General features: G+C 42.2%; 1 protein-coding gene and 1 non-coding gene across 2 annotated transcripts in view; one reads left to right on the top strand and one right to left on the bottom strand.

Annotated features, from left to right (window-relative positions):
• The window catches only part of LOC134650785 (tuberin), a 60,733-nt gene that overhangs the window by 16,119 nt on the left and 21,103 nt on the right, over window positions 1-23,511 (bottom strand). Inside the window, exons 26-43 of the mRNA XM_063505718.1 lie at window positions 23,093-23,264; window positions 22,252-22,407; window positions 21,541-21,737; window positions 20,797-20,901; window positions 14,242-14,402; window positions 13,079-13,204; window positions 11,033-11,117; window positions 10,270-10,343; window positions 7,631-7,720; window positions 6,021-6,102; window positions 5,691-5,828; window positions 5,262-5,369; window positions 4,699-4,778; window positions 3,253-3,333; window positions 2,279-2,363; window positions 1,286-1,425; window positions 493-657; window positions 111-275 (exon numbers count right to left, since the gene is read on the bottom strand). Coding sequence (XP_063361788.1) covers window positions 111-275; window positions 493-657; window positions 1,286-1,425; window positions 2,279-2,363; window positions 3,253-3,333; window positions 4,699-4,778; window positions 5,262-5,369; window positions 5,691-5,828; window positions 6,021-6,102; window positions 7,631-7,720; window positions 10,270-10,343; window positions 11,033-11,117; window positions 13,079-13,204; window positions 14,242-14,402; window positions 20,797-20,901; window positions 21,541-21,737; window positions 22,252-22,407; window positions 23,093-23,264 — 2,210 coding nt within the window. The remainder of the gene's footprint in view (window positions 1-110; window positions 276-492; window positions 658-1,285; window positions 1,426-2,278; window positions 2,364-3,252; window positions 3,334-4,698; window positions 4,779-5,261; window positions 5,370-5,690; window positions 5,829-6,020; window positions 6,103-7,630; window positions 7,721-10,269; window positions 10,344-11,032; window positions 11,118-13,078; window positions 13,205-14,241; window positions 14,403-20,796; window positions 20,902-21,540; window positions 21,738-22,251; window positions 22,408-23,092; window positions 23,265-23,511) is intronic.
• On the top strand, window positions 1,908-1,980 carry Trnad-auc (transfer RNA aspartic acid (anticodon AUC)). The gene has a single exon. It is a non-coding gene; the product is annotated as a tRNA-Asp (tRNA).

The following is a 23,511-nucleotide window of genomic DNA, read 5'->3' as shown; positions in this document are numbered from 1 at the left end:
TCCTCGGGGATGGCCTCGCACGACACTCGCATGTCGCTCTTCTGGTTCGCTTTCTTGGTCGCGTGCAGGGACTGCGACTGTGTGCTGTGGACAACGTTTATTGAAGATACTTGCCCGGGTCCGAGTTGTAGGTCATGAGGTGGGGATGCGGGGGCGGGTTGGGCGCGGCGAGGGGGGAGGAGCCGGACATCTCCTCGGGGATGGCCTCGCACGACACTCGCATGTCGCTCTTCTGGTTCGCTTTCTTGGTCGCGTGCAGGGACTGCGACTGTGTGCTGTGGACAACGTTTATTGAAGATACTTGCCCGGGTCCGAGTTGTAGGTCATGAGGTGGGGATGCGGGGGCGGGTTGGGCGCGGCGAGGGGGGAGGAGCCGGACATCTCCTCGGGGATGGCCTCGCACGACACTCGCATGTCGCTCTTCTGGTTCGCTTTCTTGGTCGCGTGCAGGGACTGCGACTGTGTGCTGTGGACAACGTTTATTGTAGATACTTGCCCGGGTCCGAGTTGTAGGTCATGAGGTGGGGATGCGGGGGCGGGTTGGGCGCGGCGAGGGGGGAGGAGCCGGACATCTCCTCGGGGATGGCCTCGCACGACACTCGCATGTCGCTCTTCTTGTTCGCTTTCTTGGTCGCGTGCAGGGACTGAGACTGCGTGCTGTGGACAACGTTTATTGTTAACACAGACAAGACATCCTCTAGACTGAGCATAGTAACGCTACCCCCTCTGCCGCTATATACGGTAGTTTTACTCCATCTTCGAGTCAAAGTGTCAGAATCCCGTGCCGTGATTCGCTCACCTCTTCCCCGCACCCCCGTATTTTTGGCAGAAATAGAAATATCGAAATAGAAATATCGTTTATTTGCCAGAAATGTGGTAGCATCGGGCAGCATCGGTTTCATGAAATAATTGCTCTAAACTCCGTCTAGAGGATTCCTAGTCTATGATTGTTAACATTATAGGACCTAGACGGAACTTATGTACGAAATATTATTTAATATTTACCAGTCGCTCTTCGGTGAAAGAAAACATCGTGAGGAGACCAGACAAGCAGTTGAAAGGTCAGATGGCAATCGCTTTCGTAAAAACTAGTGCCTATGCCAATTTCTCGGATTAGTTGCCAAGCGGATTTAAATGTTTGCTCTTCTCTCGCAAAAACTTTAATAACCTGTCCACAACCTGCATTTGAAAAGTGGATCCACTGTCTGTGATAACTGTGAAGTGTTGCATAATGAACATTATAGTTGAGTAAGCCGTTGTATAATGGATGTGTTAGTGTACTCACGGCTCGGTGCCCGGCAGCAGTATGAGCAGCGCGGGGTCGGCGGCGGGGGGCTCCGGGCCCGCGGGCGAGTCCCCAGGGAGCTTCCACGACGACATCTCCGGTGACGAGTTGGAGCGCCGGACTGGGTGTCTGCTCTTGCCCTGTCACATAATAATAATAAATAAAAAGCCTTTTATTTCATGCAAGTAACATAAGTTAAGTACACTGTTTTGGAAACAAGCTAAAAAAGAAAGTGTTAATATTATATAGGTATATTGAGTGGTGTACCTATTATTAATTATCTAGTTTTAAGTTTATTGTTTTGCACGAACCCCTCCTCTAGGTGAAGGTGAAGGCCTCGCCTCGCCTTCGCCCTGTCACATACCAACACAAATATTATAGTTATTTTCGATACAAGTGCGAAAAAGAGGAAATTCGAAACGAGTGGCGATAAATTAAAACACGAGCGCAGGTGTTTTAAATCGACACGAGTTGCGAATTACCTATTCGCACGTGTATCGAACAACGTTTTACAGTACTAATGGCACTTTAAAGTTTCGACATACGCACGAAAAGTGCTATTTTACGCACTAGCCCCATATGTACTGTAAAATTGGTTATTGATTCGCTAGCTATGGATGGGGTCTTGGTGGCTCAGTTGGCAGAGCGCTGGAGTATCGATCCAGAGGCCGTGAGTTCAAGTCTCACCTAGGGCAGTAATATTTACACTTTTAAATGTATTCTAAGTTTACGCAGTATGGCTTTGGGTACAATGGGGTTGTGTGTAATTTGGGAATGGTGGATAGCATTGTCATAAGGAATGGTTGCAAGTACACCCAGCTATAAAAGTACATGGGCACATTATGAATTCCATTGACAATGTGTCCACGCATTTTGCAGCACGCTGTACCATCGCCCACACTCTTGACTGTCCATCGATGGACCTTATGCCTTTTGTAATAAGGTCCACCGGTGGATAGAGTGTTGCTATATGTATCAACACGTGAGCGTTACCTCGGGCACGTAGAGCAGCATGTCGTCGTCGTGCGCGGCGCCGCGCACCGGCGACCCCGGGATGTTGATCGGCTGCGTGCTCATACTGTACAACAACAAATATAACGACTATTCAAACGGATTATATCGCGCATACTGAATTTATACAACATCCCGACGTTTCGAACCCTTTACAGCGTTCGTCAACGGGTCACAGAGGAAAAACTACACTGTGCAAATCTACCCACTTACAAAATAATGAACCATCACAAACTATAAATTTTAAGGCCAGTTATACATGCAAAATTGGTTCATAAGGCTAGCTCTACATTACAACTATTTTCAAGTAAAGATAAAGATACGCGATAAAGCGTGACGCGTGAGTAACTATCGCGGTAACCGAAGACAGTATTAACAAATAAGGATTTTTCAAATTAACGGGCGCGGGCTCAATATGTAAAATTCAAGACGTGTTATTTTTAAATAGGTACTCCATAAATGTTTTTCATATTGTTAATGGTCGAATAGGGGCTGATAACCAATATTTAGAAGGCGAGGGAATTTATAAAGAAGACACCAATAGAATTTATAAAATGATGGTTCGATATAGTTGACCATAAATTAGATATTTCAAATTCTTTTTTTTTTATTTTGGAATTTTGTGTATAATATTAGTACAATTTTATTGACTTCAATTGAGCGTTAAAATAGACAAAATGAGGCTTACATAATATGGTACCTATACTTGGTCAAGCAAATCTCGGCAGTAGAAAAATCGCGGGTTAGCAACACTACGTTTGAATTGTTCGAAAATTGTGTGTCATTTATATCTTATCTGTGGAACTGTTTTGTTTACATTTTAATCGTCGCTCGAAGTACATTGCTGCTTTTTGTTCGTCTCCTAGGGATACTTTTAGTTTGCTTTACATTACTACTGACATTTCCGGCTTGACAGACTATAATATCGGCATGGTTATATTATTATGAGCACTTACCGCTGCGGTTGTTGGGGGGGCCCGATGCAGTGCGTGGCGGCGTGCGGCGGCCTCCTCTCGCCCGCCACCACCGAGTCCGAGCTGCACAACATTTGTTATAGTTTGTAGCTTTCTAATAGACCCCGAAGGCTAATACTATTGTCTATTGTTAAGAAAAACCGCTCGTGCCACGTGCCACAACCACCTGCATAAAAAATCGGTACTTCGGTTACTGAGTGCCGGCGAGTCGAACGCTACAGAACCAGTCTAAATGTGTCATCGAGATACGTAACAAAGGCGCGTTATCGGAGAGCGCACCTACACTGGTTTTTTGAGCGTCGGACTAGCCCGCGCTCAGGTGCCAAATAGAATAATTAGGACCCTTTTTTGCAGGTAAGTAGCACGTGCGGTTTTACTGAACAATAGACAATAGGATAAGCCTTCGGGCTCTACTAGAAAGCTACAAACTATACTAGAGTCAGGCGTGTCTCACTCCGCGATTTCGTCGCTTTGCTACAGGTAGCTAAATGTACATCCGTTCCACACCAATTTTGGGGAAAGCTATAAGCCGCGCGTGGCGCTGTCGCCACCTAGCGGCCATATCTGTGCTGATCGTAACAGACGCGTTTTGTTAGAGTGAGTTTTCTGTACTTATTAGTACTATTATTTATTCTGTGCTAGAGTCGTGAATGGAGACGACAGCAGGCGTGGCTCACTCCGCGATCTCGTTGCCTCGCTACAAGTACCTACAAGTACACGCGGCCGACACCAATTTTGGTGTTTAGCCATAGTAGTTGCCGCGCACCGCTACGGAGCGGACGCTTGCTCGCGCTTGCGCCACCTAGCGGTCATATCTGTCGTAATAGACGCGTCTTGTTAGAGAGTGAATCTTCTGTACCTAGTACTATTATTTATTCTGTGACAACGGGCAAGGAGCGCCACCCCAGATGATGATGACTAGAATCGTGAATAAAAAATACAAAAAGGTAACTGAAAGAAGTATTCAGAATTCTAAACAAACAAACAATCATCGGGTTCAAAGCCGGGAGCTCTACAATAGGCTACATTCCTACTAGTCAAATCAGCTTCTTTTTTAGAACTGTCAAAACGATTTGCTAATATGGAATTTATATGAAAACGAATGTAGTGACGTCACGGTAAACTCACCTACTTTTTATATTTCAATCCGATTTATTAAATACAAATTGTGTTTAAAAATAGCTGCTGTCTATGTTTTTGTAATAATTATCTGGTGCTTAATTTCGTGCACGGTTTGAAATAATTTATTTTAAGTACAGGAAACATCCCTATTGCACACCTTTAATTAATTTATTTTTGCTGAACTAACATTTGTCTGGTCTTCACCGATTTGACCTTTCAGACTTTTGCAATAGTAATTTTCGGAAAACTTTTCAGGTTTACGTATACCTAACAATTTCTGTGAACTGCCTTAATATAGGTACGTACCTAGACTTGTGTAGGTCCTGCGCGTGCGCCGCCTGCGAGGCGGACGAGCCGCTGCGCGATCTGCCTTCACTCTCCGACGCCTATATACAGACAACATACAAACTTAATCAGTTATGAAATAACAATATCATGGGTGTTGTTTGCGTAAAAAGTAGAATCATTACAACAAAACGGGATTATTTTTTTATTAACCTATTTGTTGTCCCAGTGCTGGATTAAAATATCGTAAAATACCAAGTAGACATTTACTTACAAGGCTTATTTCACCCTGCAACTCTTGTAAACTTATTTTGTCTGCAGAGGGAACACCTTTCCTTCAAGTGCTGATTGTAAGGTGTAGCTTTGTTTGAGTTGTAAGAGTGCGCATGCTCACATTAGAGATTACTAGATAAAGTCACAAAACTAGGGATGTACATGCTGTAGAAACTTTTCAAACAGTTAAAAAAGTTAAAATATTTCTGGAAAATTAAACAAGAACAAAAGAACAGGAGGTTTGCGAGTGTGGCGTATTACTTGATGTACGCATGCGTGTGTGATGACTGATGAAAAGTAGGTATTCTCACATAGTTGGTGCGGTCGGTGCCGAGGCCGCTGGAGGCCGAGGAGGCCGGCGCGGGCGCCAGCAGCGCCAGCACGTCCTGCAGCGACGACTCCTGGCTCTCCCACCCCATCTGCAACACGGACGTGCGGCCTTATACGATCTGCCTTCATCTGACACGTTAATCAGATCACACTGACGATGTACAGGACTAAAACAGCGTTCTTTCAAAGTTTACACCAAATCTGGAAAGTGAACCTATTTAACCAACCAGCCAACCCCGAAATTGAAAACAAAAGGTGTATCTCGGCCCAGTCCCGCCCCGACAGAGGGCCGGTGTCTGCAGTGTACCTGGTTCTGCACCCGCATGAGCCAGGACACGTCTCCCGAGGGGGAGCGGACGTGTATCTCGGCGCAGTCCCGCCCCGACAGAGGGCCGGTGTCTGCAGTGTACCTGGTTCTGCACCCGCATGAGCCAGGACACGTCTCCCGAGGGGGAGCGGACGTGTATCTCGGCCCAGTCCGCGCACCAACAGGGGCAGGCGCCCGCTGCCAGCTCCCCTGCTCGCGACCAGGCTGCTTCTTCTGTGTCCTGTAACAAAACAAACATGTAGACACGATACGAAAGTCCATAGGGATCGCATGGTCATCTTAACGTGGCCTAAATCCATAATTTACACTTGACACTGACAGTCCAAATGCAAAGACTACATCCATAATCCTTCGTTTCCTATTTTCAGGTACGAAGCACCACCACTTCCACCACCACTCCACTTCCACTTACCACTTCTTTTGAGATCTTTTCGAAGCGCTGCGTGAAATTGTTGAGCGCCTCTACTATGGGGTTGTATTCGGCCGAGTTTTGTCTGAAAACCGTAAGATTCCATATAAAAACACTTCATTCATAAGAGCTGATTTACCTATTATAACAATGATTTGTAATTTACTTCCCTAGCCAATTTTGAACAATCTAATACAAACGCCAATCGCCTTAAAATTCTAAAAGCAAATTAATCACATGCATCCAACCACGTTCCATGTGTGTTAGTTCTAACCACCAAAGGATTTGTGGTGAAAGTGAAGGCATTCTCAAAATCAAAACGAATATTCTAAATTGGAATCGTGATTGCCATCACTTATATTTTATAAGTTAAAAGCGATAGGCCAATTCGTTTAGAACATCACAATTTATAGTTATCAAGCAAAAGACAATTTATTGTCAGTTGATAATAAGGCGTTACTGACATAAGGTTTTAACCAGAAATAGACCTTAGCGACAACCGAAAATGTACAGTCAGCAGCAGAAGTTGCTAAGCGGGCGAGGTGTTCAAAATAATCTTGACGCGACTCTATTGTTAAGAGAATAAGAGCGTGTCAAGGTAATTTTGAACACCTCGTCCGCTTAGCAACTTCTGCTGCTGACTGGATGTATCTTTTGATTGAAAACGTCACACATGTTAGTCATGCAGTTATGTTTCTTAAATCGTATCCAAGTGATACCGAGTGCCACATACCTCGTGCGAATTTCCCGAATTCACCAGAACAAACCAATTTAGGTTCTAAGCAGAATCGCAATAAGGACCTGATGCCTAACCATGATGGTTAGGCCCCAGCAGGTTTGTGATGCCGTTCTCTTATAGAGCACTTCTATCCGAGTGGATATAGTACGATACTGCTGTTACACCGTTCCAAACCTGCTTATTGCTATGGGTTCGTTAGGATTGTTTCGCGAAATGGAACCGTCACGGGACTTTTCACAGCAGCAGTCCGAAGGCTGAGCGCAGCCGCTCTTCTCCGGTCATTCAACTGACAAAGATCTGGACCTGCCAGAGACCAGGTCTTGTCCAGAGTAACATAGACCTGGCCCCTATTTCACCACGGTGACAGGTGCGACAATTGTCGACATCACTGTTACTGACGTCACAGACTTCCATAGACTACGGTAACCGCTTTTACCATCGGACGGGCGGTGTGCTTGTTTGCCGCCAACAGATTATTTAAAATAAACTCCATTATATCGCCAATAAATAAGTACTTATTTTGCGAAGCTAATGACAATTGTCACAACAAACACGACAATTGTCACGAAATTCGGACACAGAACTCATTTTCTCTCAAGAATTACCGAAAGTTCTATTAAATCGTGTGACAATTGTCATCATCATCATCATAAACTTCGAAAGAGAAATACCTGTTTTTTGCCGATATAATAAAGTTTTTTTAAATCCAATGATGGTGTCAAACAGGAATACGGCCCGCTCGATGGTAAGCGGTAACCGTAGCCCATGGATGCCTGTGACGTGAGCAACAGTGATGTTTTACAATTGTCGCACCTGTCGCCGTGGTGAAATAGGGGCCTGGTGTGAGCTGACATGTCCACAGCACGACACTGACCTGGACGGCATGGTGTCAGGCCGGTCGGACAGCGAGGAGCTGGCCGAGTTGTCGGTCGAGCGCGAGTGCTGCAGCGAGTGCTTGCTGTAGCTGCCACACCACACCACACGTCACAAGCAAGCAAGCGACAATGTCGCCACGTTCGAGTCAAACTACGTTGTTGTCAAAATATCCCTAGTGTGCAACCGGACACTCGAGCGGGGTTCGAAATTATCAAGATAATTATAGTCTTGTTGAGGCCTAGGCTCCTTTCTAGTGGTGCAGGGATGCCTAAGTGGATCTTCAATGAAGATTTGTTATTTTAACTTATGTACAGAGATTTATTTTTAAAATTAAATTAATACAGTACAACTACAAGTACAGTTTGTCGTTCAATAGATTTTGGAAGATTGCCGTTGGCTGCTGGCGGCGGACGTTATATACGCATCCGATCGTTGCCGATCTTCGAATTTCGGAGGCAATCGGCCGTCCGTGACGTCACATAGGATGCGTTCTGAACAGTCTTTTTGATAATTATCGCGATAAATATCGTGACGATAATTATCAGGCATACAAATTTCAATACTTATCGCGATATCAAGATAACTATCATTGATAATTATCCTTTCGAACCCTGGAGCGTGCAGCGGAGCGGAACGTGCGGTGTTCATAACAAACAAATGCAAACGTTTGCGAGCGGCCGCAGTGAACGCTGCGCTTTGCCGGTTGTCATCTTGCATGAAAGAGCGAATTACTCCTAATACAAGTTACATACTTAAAAGGAGGATTCGATATCACTGTACAGGTACCCAGAGCATGTTTAACATAGACTAGGAATCCTCTAGACGGAGTTTAGAGCAATTATTTCATGAAACCGATGCTGCCAAAAATACGGGGGTGCGGGGGGATGAGGTGAGCGAATCCCGTGCCGTGATTGGTCCGTTCAAAGACACGGACCAATCACGGCACGGGATTGACTCGAAGATGGAGTAAAACTACCGTATAAGTGGCAGAGGGGGTAGCGTTACTATGTTCAGTCTAGAGGATGTCTTGTCTGTGATGTTTAATTAATAAATAATATTTCATTTATTCAAGGACTATATATTTAACTTCTTTGTCACTGAGACAATACTGAATTTCAAGGATCCCCACATCAAAGGAAAGTCACTAAACAGACATAAACAGCGAGTTTTCCCACTTTTCCTTTATTTCTATGAAAGTAAAAACGCTTCGTAAGATATTGCCTTTACAAATTAATTTAGTATGGAATGGCGCATAGTTACTGGTGAATTTCCATGACTTGGAACACTCTTACGGTAGATGTCGCTAGGTCTCTAAGGCTCATATGGTGGAAATATTTTCATTTTCCATTCGTCTGATTATAATGACGTTTTGGAAAGTATGCAATGGGCACAATTTTAGGTAGTCATCCTATGCGTGTATAAATCTATCGTATTATATTTGAAATAGTACGTAGTTTGACTCGAACAGAAAGTTAGTAACAGTTCTATGGTCTATTCTAATGAATGTATTTCACTATTTGACTATCTAATGATAGTTTAATTCTAACTATATCGCCAAACATGTTTTACATTGGAACAGACCTGAAATATTATGACGCAATGATTTGCAACTTGATAGTTTTCTCAAAATAACATTTTGTCTCAAGTTTAAAGGATCATTGCATAATAATCTTTCTAAATAGACTCAAAGCAAACATCGCAACTAGCACGAGTTGTCGTGGATTATACAGGGTGGACCCAAATAACTCAGCAAAACTATTACTTATACCAATTTTATAAATGGAGTAGCTATACAAAATATGTTGAATTTAAGTAACAACTGTACTGTAATGGATCGATTGTGCCCCCGAAAAAAAACTAAATGGAACCTATATTTAAAGTTTTTTCACGTAATACCCTCAGAAATAATTAATTATGTCAGGTTACTAGTGCCACGCTGTATAAGTAAATGTCACAACTTGTGCCAGTTGTGCAGTACGTTAACTTGCGTTTATCAGTTTTGTTAGGAAGCGCACGACGAAGCGGTTAGTCCCGCGCCCGGGCCGGTATTAGTGACACACAAAACCAAACCAAACACCATCCACTATGCTATTCAGCTTTTCGTGATCGTTACACACACTTTGTATGTCGGTCAAGTGATGAACGGTACGTAAATGTATACAAATTTTACAGAATTTATTTTCTCTCACTAAGAAAGATCTCGCGTTTGAGTACAAATAATACGATGGCGATGAGTTTAAGGAAAACGCGTAAGAGTCAATAGTATGACATAGGACTAGTCCTTTGTAACTAGTTGACGAACCGATCAACACCACTCAGCAGTCAACTACATAAGTTCTCTTTCAATAAAATTTAGCAAACGTTTTAACGGTGACTGACGGTGTGGTGCAACTGATTCTAATTCAATAAATAATTAATTTAATGTAACATACTTTTGAATTAAAAAAGGGAACAAAGAGAAAATTTGCATAATATCTGAGTGGGATGTGTAGTATACTAATTTGACTCTTATAGTTTTTTCTTACTCTTTCACAAAATTTCCCAAATATGAAAAGGTACAGGAAAAAGGTATGGCGAGGGTTTTAGGGTCAATTTTAGGGTGTTAGGAGCTAGTCTCCGACATGACGTGAGACTTACCGCTTGATCTCGGGCGGGTTGGTGACTTGTAGGTTGTTGTGATTCTGCCCGTGGCTCCCGTCGCTCGGTGGGACCTTCGTCACAATATTAACATGTACGTTTTATAAGAGAAAAAAAACAAAACCAATTAGAGTGATTTGTTTTCAGAAATATACACAATGTATAGTAATACAGAATGAAAAATTATAAAAATATTAGAATTATATTGCTTCCTAAGTCTTTTTAGAATATAAATAATTTATTCGTAAGCACAAACACAGAAAATAAAATTATAAACCGAAAAAACATAGAAAAGAAAAAGTGTCAAGAAATGGTCTCATCTCAGCATGATGCTCATGACTCCCAGCACTGATCTTCCGACGAGACTTGGAACTTGTTAAGTTTTAAGTTTTAATTAAGCCTTATTATTGCTAATAATTTGTGCCGCTGTGGCTTTAGCTGTTAAGGTACAATTGTCAACTTAAGTAATAAACAATACGACCGATCTGGCCTAGTGGGTAGTGACCCTGCCTGTGAAGCCGCGGTCCTGGGTTCGAATCCCAGTAAGGGCATTTATTTGTGTGATGAGCACAGATATTTGTTCCTGAGTCATGGTTGTTTTCTATGTATTTAAGTATTTGTATATTATATCTATCGTTGTCTGAGTACCTACAACACAAGCCTTCTCGAGCTTACTGTGGGGCTTAGTCAATTAGTGTAAAAAATGTCCTATAAAAAAAATATATATATATATTTTATAATGTTTTATGTGTAGTATGCGTACCAGCTTGGCGTGTTCGTCGTGCAGCGCGAGCGGCGGCAGCGGGCTGGCGGCGCTCTCGGCGTGCTGCCGGCACAGCGTCGCGCACCTGAGCGGGCGAGTGTCGTTAGTGACACCACTACTGTTCTAATAGGCTAGACCAGGGATGTTGCGAATATCCACATCCGCATCCGCAACCGCGGAACTTCCGCATTATTTTCAACATCCGCTGCATCCGCATCCGCATAAAATCGATGCGGATTTAATGCGGATGCGGATGTGGAACACACGTCGGTACAGGAACGTCTTAGCATCGGCGTAAGTGCTAAACTGCTAGGTAATTTCGTCATTAGCCAAAAAAACCTATTAGAAATTTGCAGTCAAGCGTGAGTGGGACTTAAGGTACGAAACCCTTGGAACGCGAGTCCGACTCGCACTTGACCGGTTTTTTGAAATAAAAATTACTAAAATGTAATATTTGACGTTTTTTATGTACCTATCTTGACATCCGCATCCGCATCCACGGATGTGAGCCTTTAAAAATCCGCATCCGCATCCGCATCCGCGGATGTCAAAAAATCGGCATCCGCAACATCCCTGGGCTAGACGACAACTTTTCATTTATGGTATTAATCGATCAGATTTGTTTTTAGGATCAAAAGTCTATATGGGACCCATTGCATTAAAGCAATACAAAAGTCAGAAATGATAGGTCAAGTCCGACAGTCGTACTTCACTCGCGATACGCTCCCAACAAAACGATAAGTGAACGTGACGTCACGGTCACTGAGAGCCCATGTCGATAAGTATGGACAAAACAAGAAAACTGCCTTTTTCTCAGTGAAACATTGCGTTTATGTATATAGTTGCTGCTGTAAAATCTTTTTTTGGATAAAATGTAAGGAATCGAATGGCACTCGTACCCTTACTTTTTTCTTTTTTGGAAGTTCAAAAAAAAACTAAAATTTTAAAAACTTTCGGGTTATGTATTTTTGTAGTATTTTCAAATATTACTTTAATACCCACATTATTGTGATAAATTGCTCATTTGCTATCTATTTTACTAGATTTTGTTATAAAATTCCACATGCGTCATCATCCCTATACTAATGGAGCCTCTCATCAAACCCCGACTGATCCCGTGAGCTGTTACATAGAGAAAAAAATACATAGAGTGCTCACTCCATACATCAGTTTTAGTACCAAAAAGACTATTAGCATCTAGCATCGAGTAGCGGAACTATCAGTACTGCTACTTGACAATAGATGTAGCACCGACCGGAGAGTCTTATGCTGTTGAGATAAGACTTTCCGGTCGGTGCTACATCTATTGTCAAGTAGCAGTAATGATAGTTCCGCTTCTCGATGCTAGATGTAGACACTGAAATTAATAGTCTGAACTGATGTATGGAGTGAGCACTCTTGTCTTACTATATTTCTCTATGGCTGTTACGAGTATATGACAATAATTAACTCTTAAATGCATAGTGATGCATTTATACACACAACATAAACATCAAATGTTATGCATTATTAAACAAATTCTATTTGTTCTTGTATATTATTTCAATAGTAAAACTAATAAATTTTCCGAATTATTACATAAATTTACGCAGTATTTTAATTTATAAAAGTTACATTTGTTTATAGACGAAATGTCGGAAAACTTGGAAAAACCTGGAAGTTGATGATTTTTAGTATGTGATTTTGGGCAGATTTATCGGGGTTTGTAATTATTTTATATTTACAAATTTTATCATAGGAACATCACAAATAGTGTACCTTTCTGTTGGCAGTTAAGATTTTTCCTATACCCCTTACTAATAGCTATATATTTCCAAAAATATGATTTAGACTATGCAACTTTTAACACTGATTTCCCAGTGAAAATCGATGATATATTTTTTTTTACTATTTTTCCTAGAAACGGCAAACAATTATGTGATATATATATTAATTTCGGGCAAAACGAAAAAATCATGTATTTAAGGGTTAATTGTGAAATTAAAAAGGACACTTGGTTTTTGTCCAGTTCCAGGGTAAGCGATGAGAGCTGCCGGTAGGGCTGACCTGTCGCACATGCCCTGCTTGATGCTGCTCATGCTGCAGCCGGCGGTGGTGATGGTGACCAGCTTGTGCCCCACCAGCCACGTCATGGACTGCCCGCCCGAGAACATCCACTCTGCCGCGTCACTCCTGCCACAACACTTTATATAACCATCATATTTAAATAAATTGTAGCACATGGCGCCCGTTTAAAACGATATAAATACACACACACATCTCTCTATAAAGTACATTAAACTATAAACTAAATTAAAACTATACTCAATAAAGCCATAACTCAGTCAAAAAACTCGTCCCGCGCCCTTCCAGACGCAAAGGTGCCCATCACGCTCGCCGCATTGCCACGCTGAACCGCGATGGACAGCCTCTGCATCAGGAAAGACCCGGAACGAGGGTCATGACCTCTCTCCCTTAAACGCTGCCCTAATTCACCCAAGAAAATTTTGGCCTCAGCACACCAACACCCGGACGTCTCCGCTGCCATCATATCATATATCTTATACATCTACAGATGTATAATACATTAATTTTGTGAACTAACGTAATTGCCTGATAATCTGGATGCTTGGAGGATATAATCAAACGGAGACGCCATGTCCGTAATTTTCTGTACAAAACAGTCTGCCGATTTTTGCGGGGGAGGGGAACGTCAAATGTATGCGTAACGTAAAAATAGCCATGTCAGATAAACGTCAGTCCATACATTGTGTATGACCGTTGGCCGCCTATTTTCGACAGAGGGGAAAGCCTGTTAATGGCTACTCCGTTTAGTTGTATCCTCCAAGTCTGGATGAGATGAAATGACGGTCAAAACAAGAGGAGACGTAATAAAAATACAAAAAAAAATACAAGATAATTTGTAATACCTAATGGAAATGTATTTTTCTTTTCTATAAATAAAACTTCGCGTGTAATACAAATTACATGTTTTTACGAAACAAACTCCGAACGCATTTTTTAACAAATGTCCAACTTTTTAACAGTGTCTTTATACCAAGACAATTGTAAGTATTGTTACGTACTGTACACCATATTTTTGTAAATTGAGATTGAGTATACCACGCGGGGGCTACATACCTCTGCGGCTTGACGCTGCAGGCGGAGGCGGTGGTGCGCGTCAGCAGGTCGACGCAGGTCTCGGTGAGCTCCACGCGGGGGCTACATACCTCTGCGGCTTGACGCTGCAGGCGGAGGCGGTGTAGCGCGCCAGCAGGTCGACGCAGGTCTCGGTGAGCTCCACGTGGAAGGCGGCGGACGCGGAGGCCGCGGAGGCCCGCGCGGCGCCCGCGCCGGACCCCAGCGGCGCCGCAGACACGCCGCGCGACCCCTGCACGGTTACAGACCGTTTACATCAATAACATTACAAAACGGTCGCCATTTTGTACATCTTACTCATTGGACCGATTGCGTTCAGGATTTTTTAACCCTTTGACCGCCGTTGGCATGTATACAAGACAACGATAGAACGATACACTGGCGCCGCTGTCTTGTATACAAGACAAAAATTCAACCGCTCAGTAAATGTGGAAAAAATATCAATTATAATTTTTTTTACACTCATGTTAATGTTTTAGGTCCTTGTTTAAAAAAAAATTGCATTTATTGCAGCTATAGAAATCCAGTCTTTTATAATAAGGCCTCAAAAAAACTGCTCCAGATTTCAACGTTTTTCTTGTTCCTCGTCGCCGTTGTCTTGTCTACAAGACAGCTAGGGATGGGAATGTTAACTCGATATGAGAATATTCAAAATAAATATCAAATCGCAAATCTGGTTTTATTTAAGCATTTGAACACTTGTTAAATGCCAATTGGTGGTAACTAGTAACTAGAATACGTAAAACGAGACGAGAGAGACAGGCATTAACTATAGCTGAAGTTCAGGGAGCTTCTTCAGCTGTTGATAGTAGAGCCAGACTAGTAAATCTGTCCTTGTGGTTTATTTGCAGAACAAAAGATTCATTTTAAGATGATAGTGTAGTGGAGAGTGATACCCTGCAGTGACCGCTTCGCACAAGAATGGTACAGGCGGACGCTAGGACTATATAGTCAGTGTCGCCTAACTATGAGAATGTTATATATTTGAAAAATTGACATGGTAGGGAGGATGTAATACGGGAACTGAGAAGCTCTTCTAAGGAACATGTCGAATGTGAAACATGCATTCCCGAACATTTCCGATCCCCACCCTTTTCCAATATTATTGTTCTTCACTCATTGACAATTCAATTAACCCACGTGCAATTTTCCCCAATGCAGTTCCGGTACTTACATTTATATTATCGACACACGGTGCGCGGCTCTAACGTTACGCTTATAAAGTTTACGTACCGACAAGCGCTTACGCCGTTGACCTAGAGACTATTATTACTTAATCCGCGCGGAAACAGTCCTTGTCGGTCTGCACTGCGGACAGTCCATGCGCGCCGTTGTCTTGTATAAACGACTTCTTGTACAGCCTAGTGCGGTGATATTACGTCATGAATCGATATTGTTTAGTGTTTGTTTTTAATGATAAAGACCTTTATTTTTAACATTGTCGTGTGTAAAAAATATGTTAATTTTTGGCATTTTCGAAATAAATTAAAGTTGGTTAAGAACAAAGCCAAATTGAGAAGATTTTTACCATAAATTGTAAATATCGATATCACTATTTGCAATCCCTAAACTTTTTATTAGTTGTTTACTTAAAATTTGCTCTGGCGTGTGAGTGAGCGTCTTTGCGGACTAGGTCCGGCGGCCAAAAGGTTAAAGCTTCCGTTAGAGTCAGACCAAGATTGCATGGCATTATGACAACGTGTGTCAATGTCATCGTTTATGTTAAATTTCTATGAAAATATTACGTTTATAATGACACTCTCTCACTTTGTGCTATTAAAATCGGTGGAAAATTAACTTAAACACACTCAGTGATCTGCGTAATAAACAGCATGAACAACTACAACTTCTATAGCACAAATGAATTCTTGGACATGAAATTTAATTAATTAGACTTGACTTGTATAACATTAATAATTAATATATTATAAATAGAGACATTATTTGTATATGTTTTGCATGATAGTTTATAAGTTTTGTACATATTTTGCATACCATTTATGGTTAAACATGAAACCTACCACCTATCGCATGAACACCGATGTACCTGGTAATGTTTATCGCAAATAAAAGATTCTTATTCTTATTCTTATTCTTGAATAATAGGTTGTTGAAATGTGTTGTGTGTGTGTGTGTGTGTGTGTGTGTAGGATCTAAGAGACCAGGATAACTTTAGTGAAATTACACAAAAAATACACATTATAAAAATCAATCTGCAATGTAACGCTAAACACTAATAGACGATACAATAGTTTGACTATGACTATTTTTTTATATAGAATACTAATAAAATCATTACCAATACTTTAAATGAAAAGTAACTCTATCTGTCTGTTACCTTTTCACGCCTAAAAACGCTGAACCTAGATGGAATTTGGTACGGAGACAATTTGAGGCCCACATAGGAATTTTTTATCAGTCATCATCATTATTCCACGCAGACGAAGTCGCTGGCAAAAGCTTACTTACTTACTGCTGTGGCGCAACGACCCGAAGTGGATCTTGGCCTCCGACACCAAACACCGCCACGCTACTCTGTCCAAAGCCGTTTCTGTCCAGTCGACGGCGCCGAGTTCGCTAAAGCTTTGGATTCCTCCGAAAACAGTGCCGTCATATTACGGCCGCTATATAGCGTTGACTGACGTCACTAGAACGTTGTCTATGTAAACAAGATGGCGCGGTTTCCCAGACGGCGTTACGTTACGTTGATTGTCAACGTAACGTAAGATGACGGCCGTCATGACGGTGTCGATAGTTTCGTGAACGTTTTATCGAACGAGCGAGCGAAGCGAAGCGAAGTTCTTACATTCGACTTTGAACACACGGCTGGCTAGGGGCACGTCCCGGCATTTCAATGTTTTTAAGCTGAACTTTCAGAGGATAGTTTGATACTCAATAACTTAAGTAAATTTGTTCTAATTTAAATGAAATTGGGTGAACGTATAGTCGAGGGCATTATATTTTAGTCATTAAATTTTGAGCTGGCTTGAACAAGAGGTTATTGAGCTAGAAGAGCTTAAAATGCTAAAAAGCCATTTGTGAGGGGTCTTGCTATTCTGGTCATTTTAATTGCAAGAAAGTATGGTCGAGTTTGGTAATTGGTATCAAATGAAAGTGCTCGGTTTACACATTTATAATATTGTTTTTTTAAAGTTGTTTTTTGAATATTATGACAATTTTGGAATCCAAGATGGCGGCCATGCACTGTCATTAAATCGTAATGGATATCATTTTATAGGTTTTAGGAGGCGCAGATTTCGAAAATGATGATCATTTTGGATTCCAAAATGGCGGCCATGCACTCCATGCAGTATGTCATAAAAGTCGTCATGGATATCGTTTTATAGGTTTTAGGAGGCGCAGATTTCGAAAATGATGACCATTTTGGATTCCAAGATGGCGGCCATCCAGTATGTCATAAAAGTCGTCATGGATGTCGTTTTATAGGTATTAGGGGGCGCAGATTCCGAAAATGATGACCATTTTGGATTCCAAAATGGCGGCCATGCAGTATGTCATAAAAGTCGTCATGGATGTCGTTTTATAGGTTTTGGGGGGCGCAGATTTCGAAAATGATGACCATTTTCGATTCCAAAATGGCGGCCATGCACTATGTCATAAAAGTCGTCATGGATGTCGTTTTATATGTTTTAGGGGGCACAGATTTCGAAAATGATGACCATTTTAGATTCCAAGATGGCGGCCATGCACTATGTCATAAAAGTCGTCATGGATGTCGTATTATAGGTTTTAGGGGGCGCAGATTTCGAAAATGATGATTGCCATTTTAGATTCCAAGATGGCGGCCATGCAGTATGTCATAAAAGTCGTCATGGATGTCGTTTTATACGTTATAGGGGGCTCAGATTTCGAAAATGATGACTATTTTGGAATCCAAGATGGCAGCCATGCACTATGTCATAAAAGTCGTCATGGATGTCGTTTTATAGGTTTTAGGGGGCGCAGATTTCGAAAATGATGACCATTTTGGAATCCAAAATGGCGGCCATGCAGTATGTCATAAAAGTCGTCATGGATGTCGTTTTATAGGTTTTAGGGGGCGCAGATTTCGAAAATGATGACCATTTTGGAATCCAAAATGGCGGCCATGCAGTATGTCATAAAAGTCGTCATGGATGTCGTTTTATAGGTTTTAGGGGGCGCAGGTTTCGAAAATGATGACCATTTTGGAATCCAAGATGGCGGCCATGCAGTATTTCATAAAAGTCGTCATGGATGTCGTTTTATAGATTATAGGGGGCGCAGATTTCGAAAATGATGACCATTTTGGATTCCAAAATGGCGGACTTGCACTATGACAAAAGTCGTCATGGATGTCGTTTTATAGGTTTTAGGGGGCCCCGATTTCGAAAATGATGATCATTTTAGAATCCAAATTGACGGCCATGCAGTATGTCATAAAAGTCGTCATGGATGTCGTTTTATAGGTTTTAGGGGGCGCAGATTTCGAAAATGATGACTATTTTGGAATCCAAGATGGCGGCAATGCACTGTGTTATAAAAGTCGTCATGGATGTCGTTTTATAGATTTTGGGGAGCGCAGATTTCGAAAATTATGACCATTTTGGATTCCAATATATCGGCCATGCACTATGTCATAAAAGTCGTCATGGATGTCGCTTTAAAGGTTTTAGGGGGCGCAGATTTCGAAAATGATGACCATTTTGGAATCCAAAATGGCGGCCATGCAGTATGTCATAAAAGTCGTCATGGATGTCGTTTTATAGGTTTTAGGGGGCGCAGGTTTCGAAAATGATGACCATTTTGGAATCCAAAATGGCGGCCATGCAGTATGTCATAAAAGTCGTCATGGATGTCGTTTTAAAGGTTTTAGGGGGCGCAGATTTCGAAAATGATGACCATTTTGGAATCCAAAATGGCGGCCATGCAGTATGTCATAAAAGTCGTCATGGATGTCGTTTTATAGGTTTTAGGGGGCGCAGGTTTCGAAAATGATGACCATTTTGGAATCCAAAATGGCGGCCATGCAGTATGTCATAAAAGTCGTCATGGATGTCGTTTTATAGGTTTTAGGGGGCGCAGGTTTCGAAAATGATGACCATTTTGGAATCCAAGATGGCGGCCATGCAGTATTTCATAAAAGTCGTCATGGATGTCGTTTTATAGATTATAGGGGGCGCAGATTTCGAAAATGATGACCATTTTGGATTCCAAAATGGCGGACTTGCACTATGACAAAAGTCGTCATGGATGTCGTTTTATAGGTTTTAGGAGGCGCAGATTCCGAAAATGATGACCATTTTAGAATCCAAAATGACGGCCATGCAGTATGTCATAAAAGTCGTCATGGATGTCGTTTTATAGGTTTTAGGGGGCGCAGATTTCGAAAATGATGACCATTTTGAATTCCAAGATTGCTGCCATGCAGTATGTCATAACAGTCGTCATGGATGTCGTTTTATAGGTTATAGGGGGCTCAGATTTCGAAAATGATGACTATTTTGGAATCCAAGATGGCGGCCATGCACTATGTCATAAAAGTCGTCATGGATGTCGTTTTATAGGTTTTAGGGGGCGCAAATTTCGAAAATGATGACTATTTTGGATTCCAAGATGGCGGCCATGCAGTATGTCATAAAAGTCGTCATGGGTGTCGTTTTATAGGTCATGGTCATCATTTTCGAAATCTGCGCACCTGTTTCAAATAAGATATAGATGCATCCTAGTAAGTCAACAACATCTATATCTACTATCGAAATGTACTTTTGATAGTAGTAGTACGAAATGTCATCTGAAAGGAATCAAGTAATGCATTCCTGTAATGAGGAATCGACATTGATTCCAATTACTAGTAATTGTAATATTCGAGAAATTGATTCCTGATTCCTCAAATGGAATTGTACTTAGTAATTCGGTATTGTTACATTACAAAGTAGCTAATCTGGGAATCAGTAATCAGATTAAAAAGTAATTTCAAGTAATCGTGGAATCAGGATTCAATTACGACATGCCCATCTCGGACTAAGTAGCACTGCATTCAATTGATCTTTTTGACGAACCGCGAGTTCTCAGTTCGGGGCGAACTACTAGTTAGATAGCGGTGACGCCATTTTGAATAAATGACACGAGATTTGAATAAATGATTCCGTACTACGATTATTTTCCTCTTCTGATGATATTTCATCCTCCAAGTAAATTATAGATGATCAAGCAAATCTTGTCAGTAGGAAAAGGCGCGAAATTCAAATTTTCTATGGGACGTTATCCCATCGCGCCTACATTTTTCAAATTTGCCGCTTTGACCTTGGTGGCTGACGGTGTGTTATGACGCCGTGGTACTTTCCACATGTCGCCACCGTTAAGACGGCCGTCTTTTGCGGCCGCTATATGACGGCCGTCATATGACAGCACCGTTTTTGGAGGAATCCAAAGCTTAAGGTCTTTCTGCACTTCGTCTCTCCAGCGGGACCTAGGGCGAAAGCTAGTAAAGCTAATAGGTCTGCCAAGCTGGAGCTGCGCTTGCGGTTGCTGGAGTCCTCGTTGGCCGGCGCGTGCACCTTGAGGTTGAGCTGCTCCTCGCGCGGCATGATGATGTAGTTGTGCAGACCCTGAGACACGACCCGTGGTAGAGGAACAGTTCTCACCAAGCTGGAGCTGCGCTTGCGGTTGCTGGAGTCCTCGTTGGCCGGCGCGTGCACCTTGAGGTTGAGCTGCTCCTCGCGCGGCATGATGATGTAGTTGTGCAGACCCTGAGACACGACCCGTGGTAGAGGAACAGTTCTCACCAAGCTGGAGCTGCGCTTGCGGTTGCTGGAGTCCTCGTTGGCCGGCGCGTGCACCTTGAGGTTGTGGAGCTGCTCCTCGAACGGTATGATGATGTAGTTGTGCAGACCCTGCAGACACAACCCGTGGTAGAAAAAATAATCCTATAGAGGTGGTGCGCGTTGGAGCCGTTGAAATTTCGTGGTATAATCAAAAAAAATTCGTTAACACTTCCCAATAGGTCGTTAACGCTCGAATATGCAAGAGTGATAGAGAGGTAGATAACAAAATTTCGGCTCTCTCGTTTGCGGTAGACCCTTAGATTGTGACGGATTGTGAAAGTGGCGCCCCCTACGCATAGTTTCGCGGAATATTCCGTATTGATAAAATTTAAGTGATAATTATATTAATTATGCCAAATTTTCCCAACATTTTAATCTAGGATCTAGATGATTGAATCAGGTAGACTGTAGTGGAGTATGTACACCGCTTCTCATATGCTAGGCTACTGTATAAGTACATATTCAACCGAAGACAGGGTATAATAAACATCATAGAAGCAACAGCTGGTACTTCCCTCACACGCCACCACATCGCATGGCGACCCTGCCACGTGAAATACTCACATGTATAATAAACCGGACGAAGTTCCGTCTATAGGACAACCGGCACTTGAGGAACCAGGCGGCGACCACGTGGTGTGCGAGCGAGACCACGTAGTGGTTGTAGCGGGACGGGTTCGTGTACGGGAGCAGGATGGCGAATACCGACATGTATTGGTCTTCCACGAACGAGGCGAATACTCGCGGTAGTCGGGTTAGTGCTGGAAATATTTTTTTTTTAATACGGTTATACAATATAGATGACTATCCCCGCTTCACACAGGTTAACAAATTATACATAAACCTTCCTTTTGAATCACTCTATCTATTAAAAAGAACCGCATCAAAATCCGTTGCGTAGTATTAAAGATCTAAGCATACATAGGGACAGACAGCGGGAAGCGACTTCGTTTTAAATATACTATGTAGTGATATGTAGTTGTTAAAACTGAATTTCAGGGTATTACAATTTATTAATTGTAAAATTGATACTTCTTTCATTATACCGTAACGTATCAAGTCGAGCTTTTGGATTATTACAAATAAATCACAGTTTAATAAAAACATAATAATCTGCAAAACTTATAAAAAAATACAGCTAATTGGAAGTTAATTTTGCCGTGAGCGTCCATAAACCAGATATTGGCCTATTTTACGGGCCCTGAAATTTTAACTAAACCAATCACGTCTCAGTTACAACCGAAACGACTGCAGCGCCATCTGGGTTGAACTTACTGGATAGAAACTCAAGCATTGGTCCTGCGATGAGCTTGGTGTCAGACACCTTGGACAGGTCCAGTAGAACCTCGGGAAGTAGCTTCACCATGGTGTCACGGGCTTCTAGGGTGAACTGCGTTAGGGCCGCCAGGTACGGCGCCGGCGTTCGGAGCACTAAACAGATACAAATATACTTTTATCTTGGGTGGTTTAACCAAAGCAAAATAAACCGGCCAAGTGCGAGTCGGACTCGCGTTTCAAGGGTTCCGTACATTAAGTCTGAATCACGCTTGACTGGACATTTCTACTAGGTTTTCCTGTCATCTATAGGTAAAGAAATATTTTGTGTATTTTTTTCAAAATTTTAGACCCAGTAGTTTCGGAGATAAAGAGGGGGAAGGGGGGGGGGATGGTCGGACTGACAGACAGACAGACGCACGAGTGATCTTATAGGGGTTCCGTTTTTTTCCTTTTCAGGTACGGAACTCTAAAAAAGGTGAAATATGTACTTACGAACAATACAATTTATAAGTAGGTATCCAAAATACGGAACCATCTGGGGCCATAGCTTAAATGATAAATTGATAATGTTTGCAAAATACACACAAGAAAATATATATGTAGGTAGGAAGACATTTTTTATTTCAAAACGTTTAAACGTTTAATTAAAACGTCAAAATGTATGGATGTGACAGACGCGTAAAAAAATCACGTAGTCTTTGACGTTTTCGCCTCACTTGGCTAGCGATAGCGAAAGTAGATAATTGAAGCTAAATTTTGGCCTACATGAATTTATCTAAGTGTAAGCCTCGGGTCAAAAACTTTGGGGACCTGTAGAGTTAGACAAGGACAGACTGACCCATGCCGTAGCGCAGCAGACACCGCACTACCCTCTGTTGCGTGAGCGGCTCCAGGAAGGCGTGGTACGGCGCCAGGGCCCCTAGAGAGGGCAGCACCGCTGCATGGAGTTCTGACACCAGCACCTTCTGACCGCGCAGGCACTCGGGGAACGCCAAGCTTCGGTCCGACAACTAGAACAAATTGAGAACATTTAAAATAACTGTACAGTCGCTATCAGATATATCGGAGCGGCCAAGGTGTTCACAATATCTGAACACGCACTCTAGCGCCTGGACAATAGCGTGTTCAGATATTTGTGCGCGCCTTGACCTCGCCGATATATCTGATGGCGACTGTACCCTATCGTCCAAAATGTTAACTGACTCGTTCAATTTAATTGTTTACCGTTACAGCATAGATTTATGAAGTGTATAAGAA

The sequence above is a fragment of the Cydia amplana genome, chromosome 9 (assembly GCF_948474715.1).
Source record: "Cydia amplana chromosome 9, ilCydAmpl1.1, whole genome shotgun sequence".
NCBI lineage: Eukaryota > Metazoa > Arthropoda > Insecta > Lepidoptera > Tortricidae > Cydia > Cydia amplana.
The sequence above is the reverse complement of the archived record's forward strand: the minus strand, read 5'-3'. Positions and strand labels throughout refer to the sequence as shown.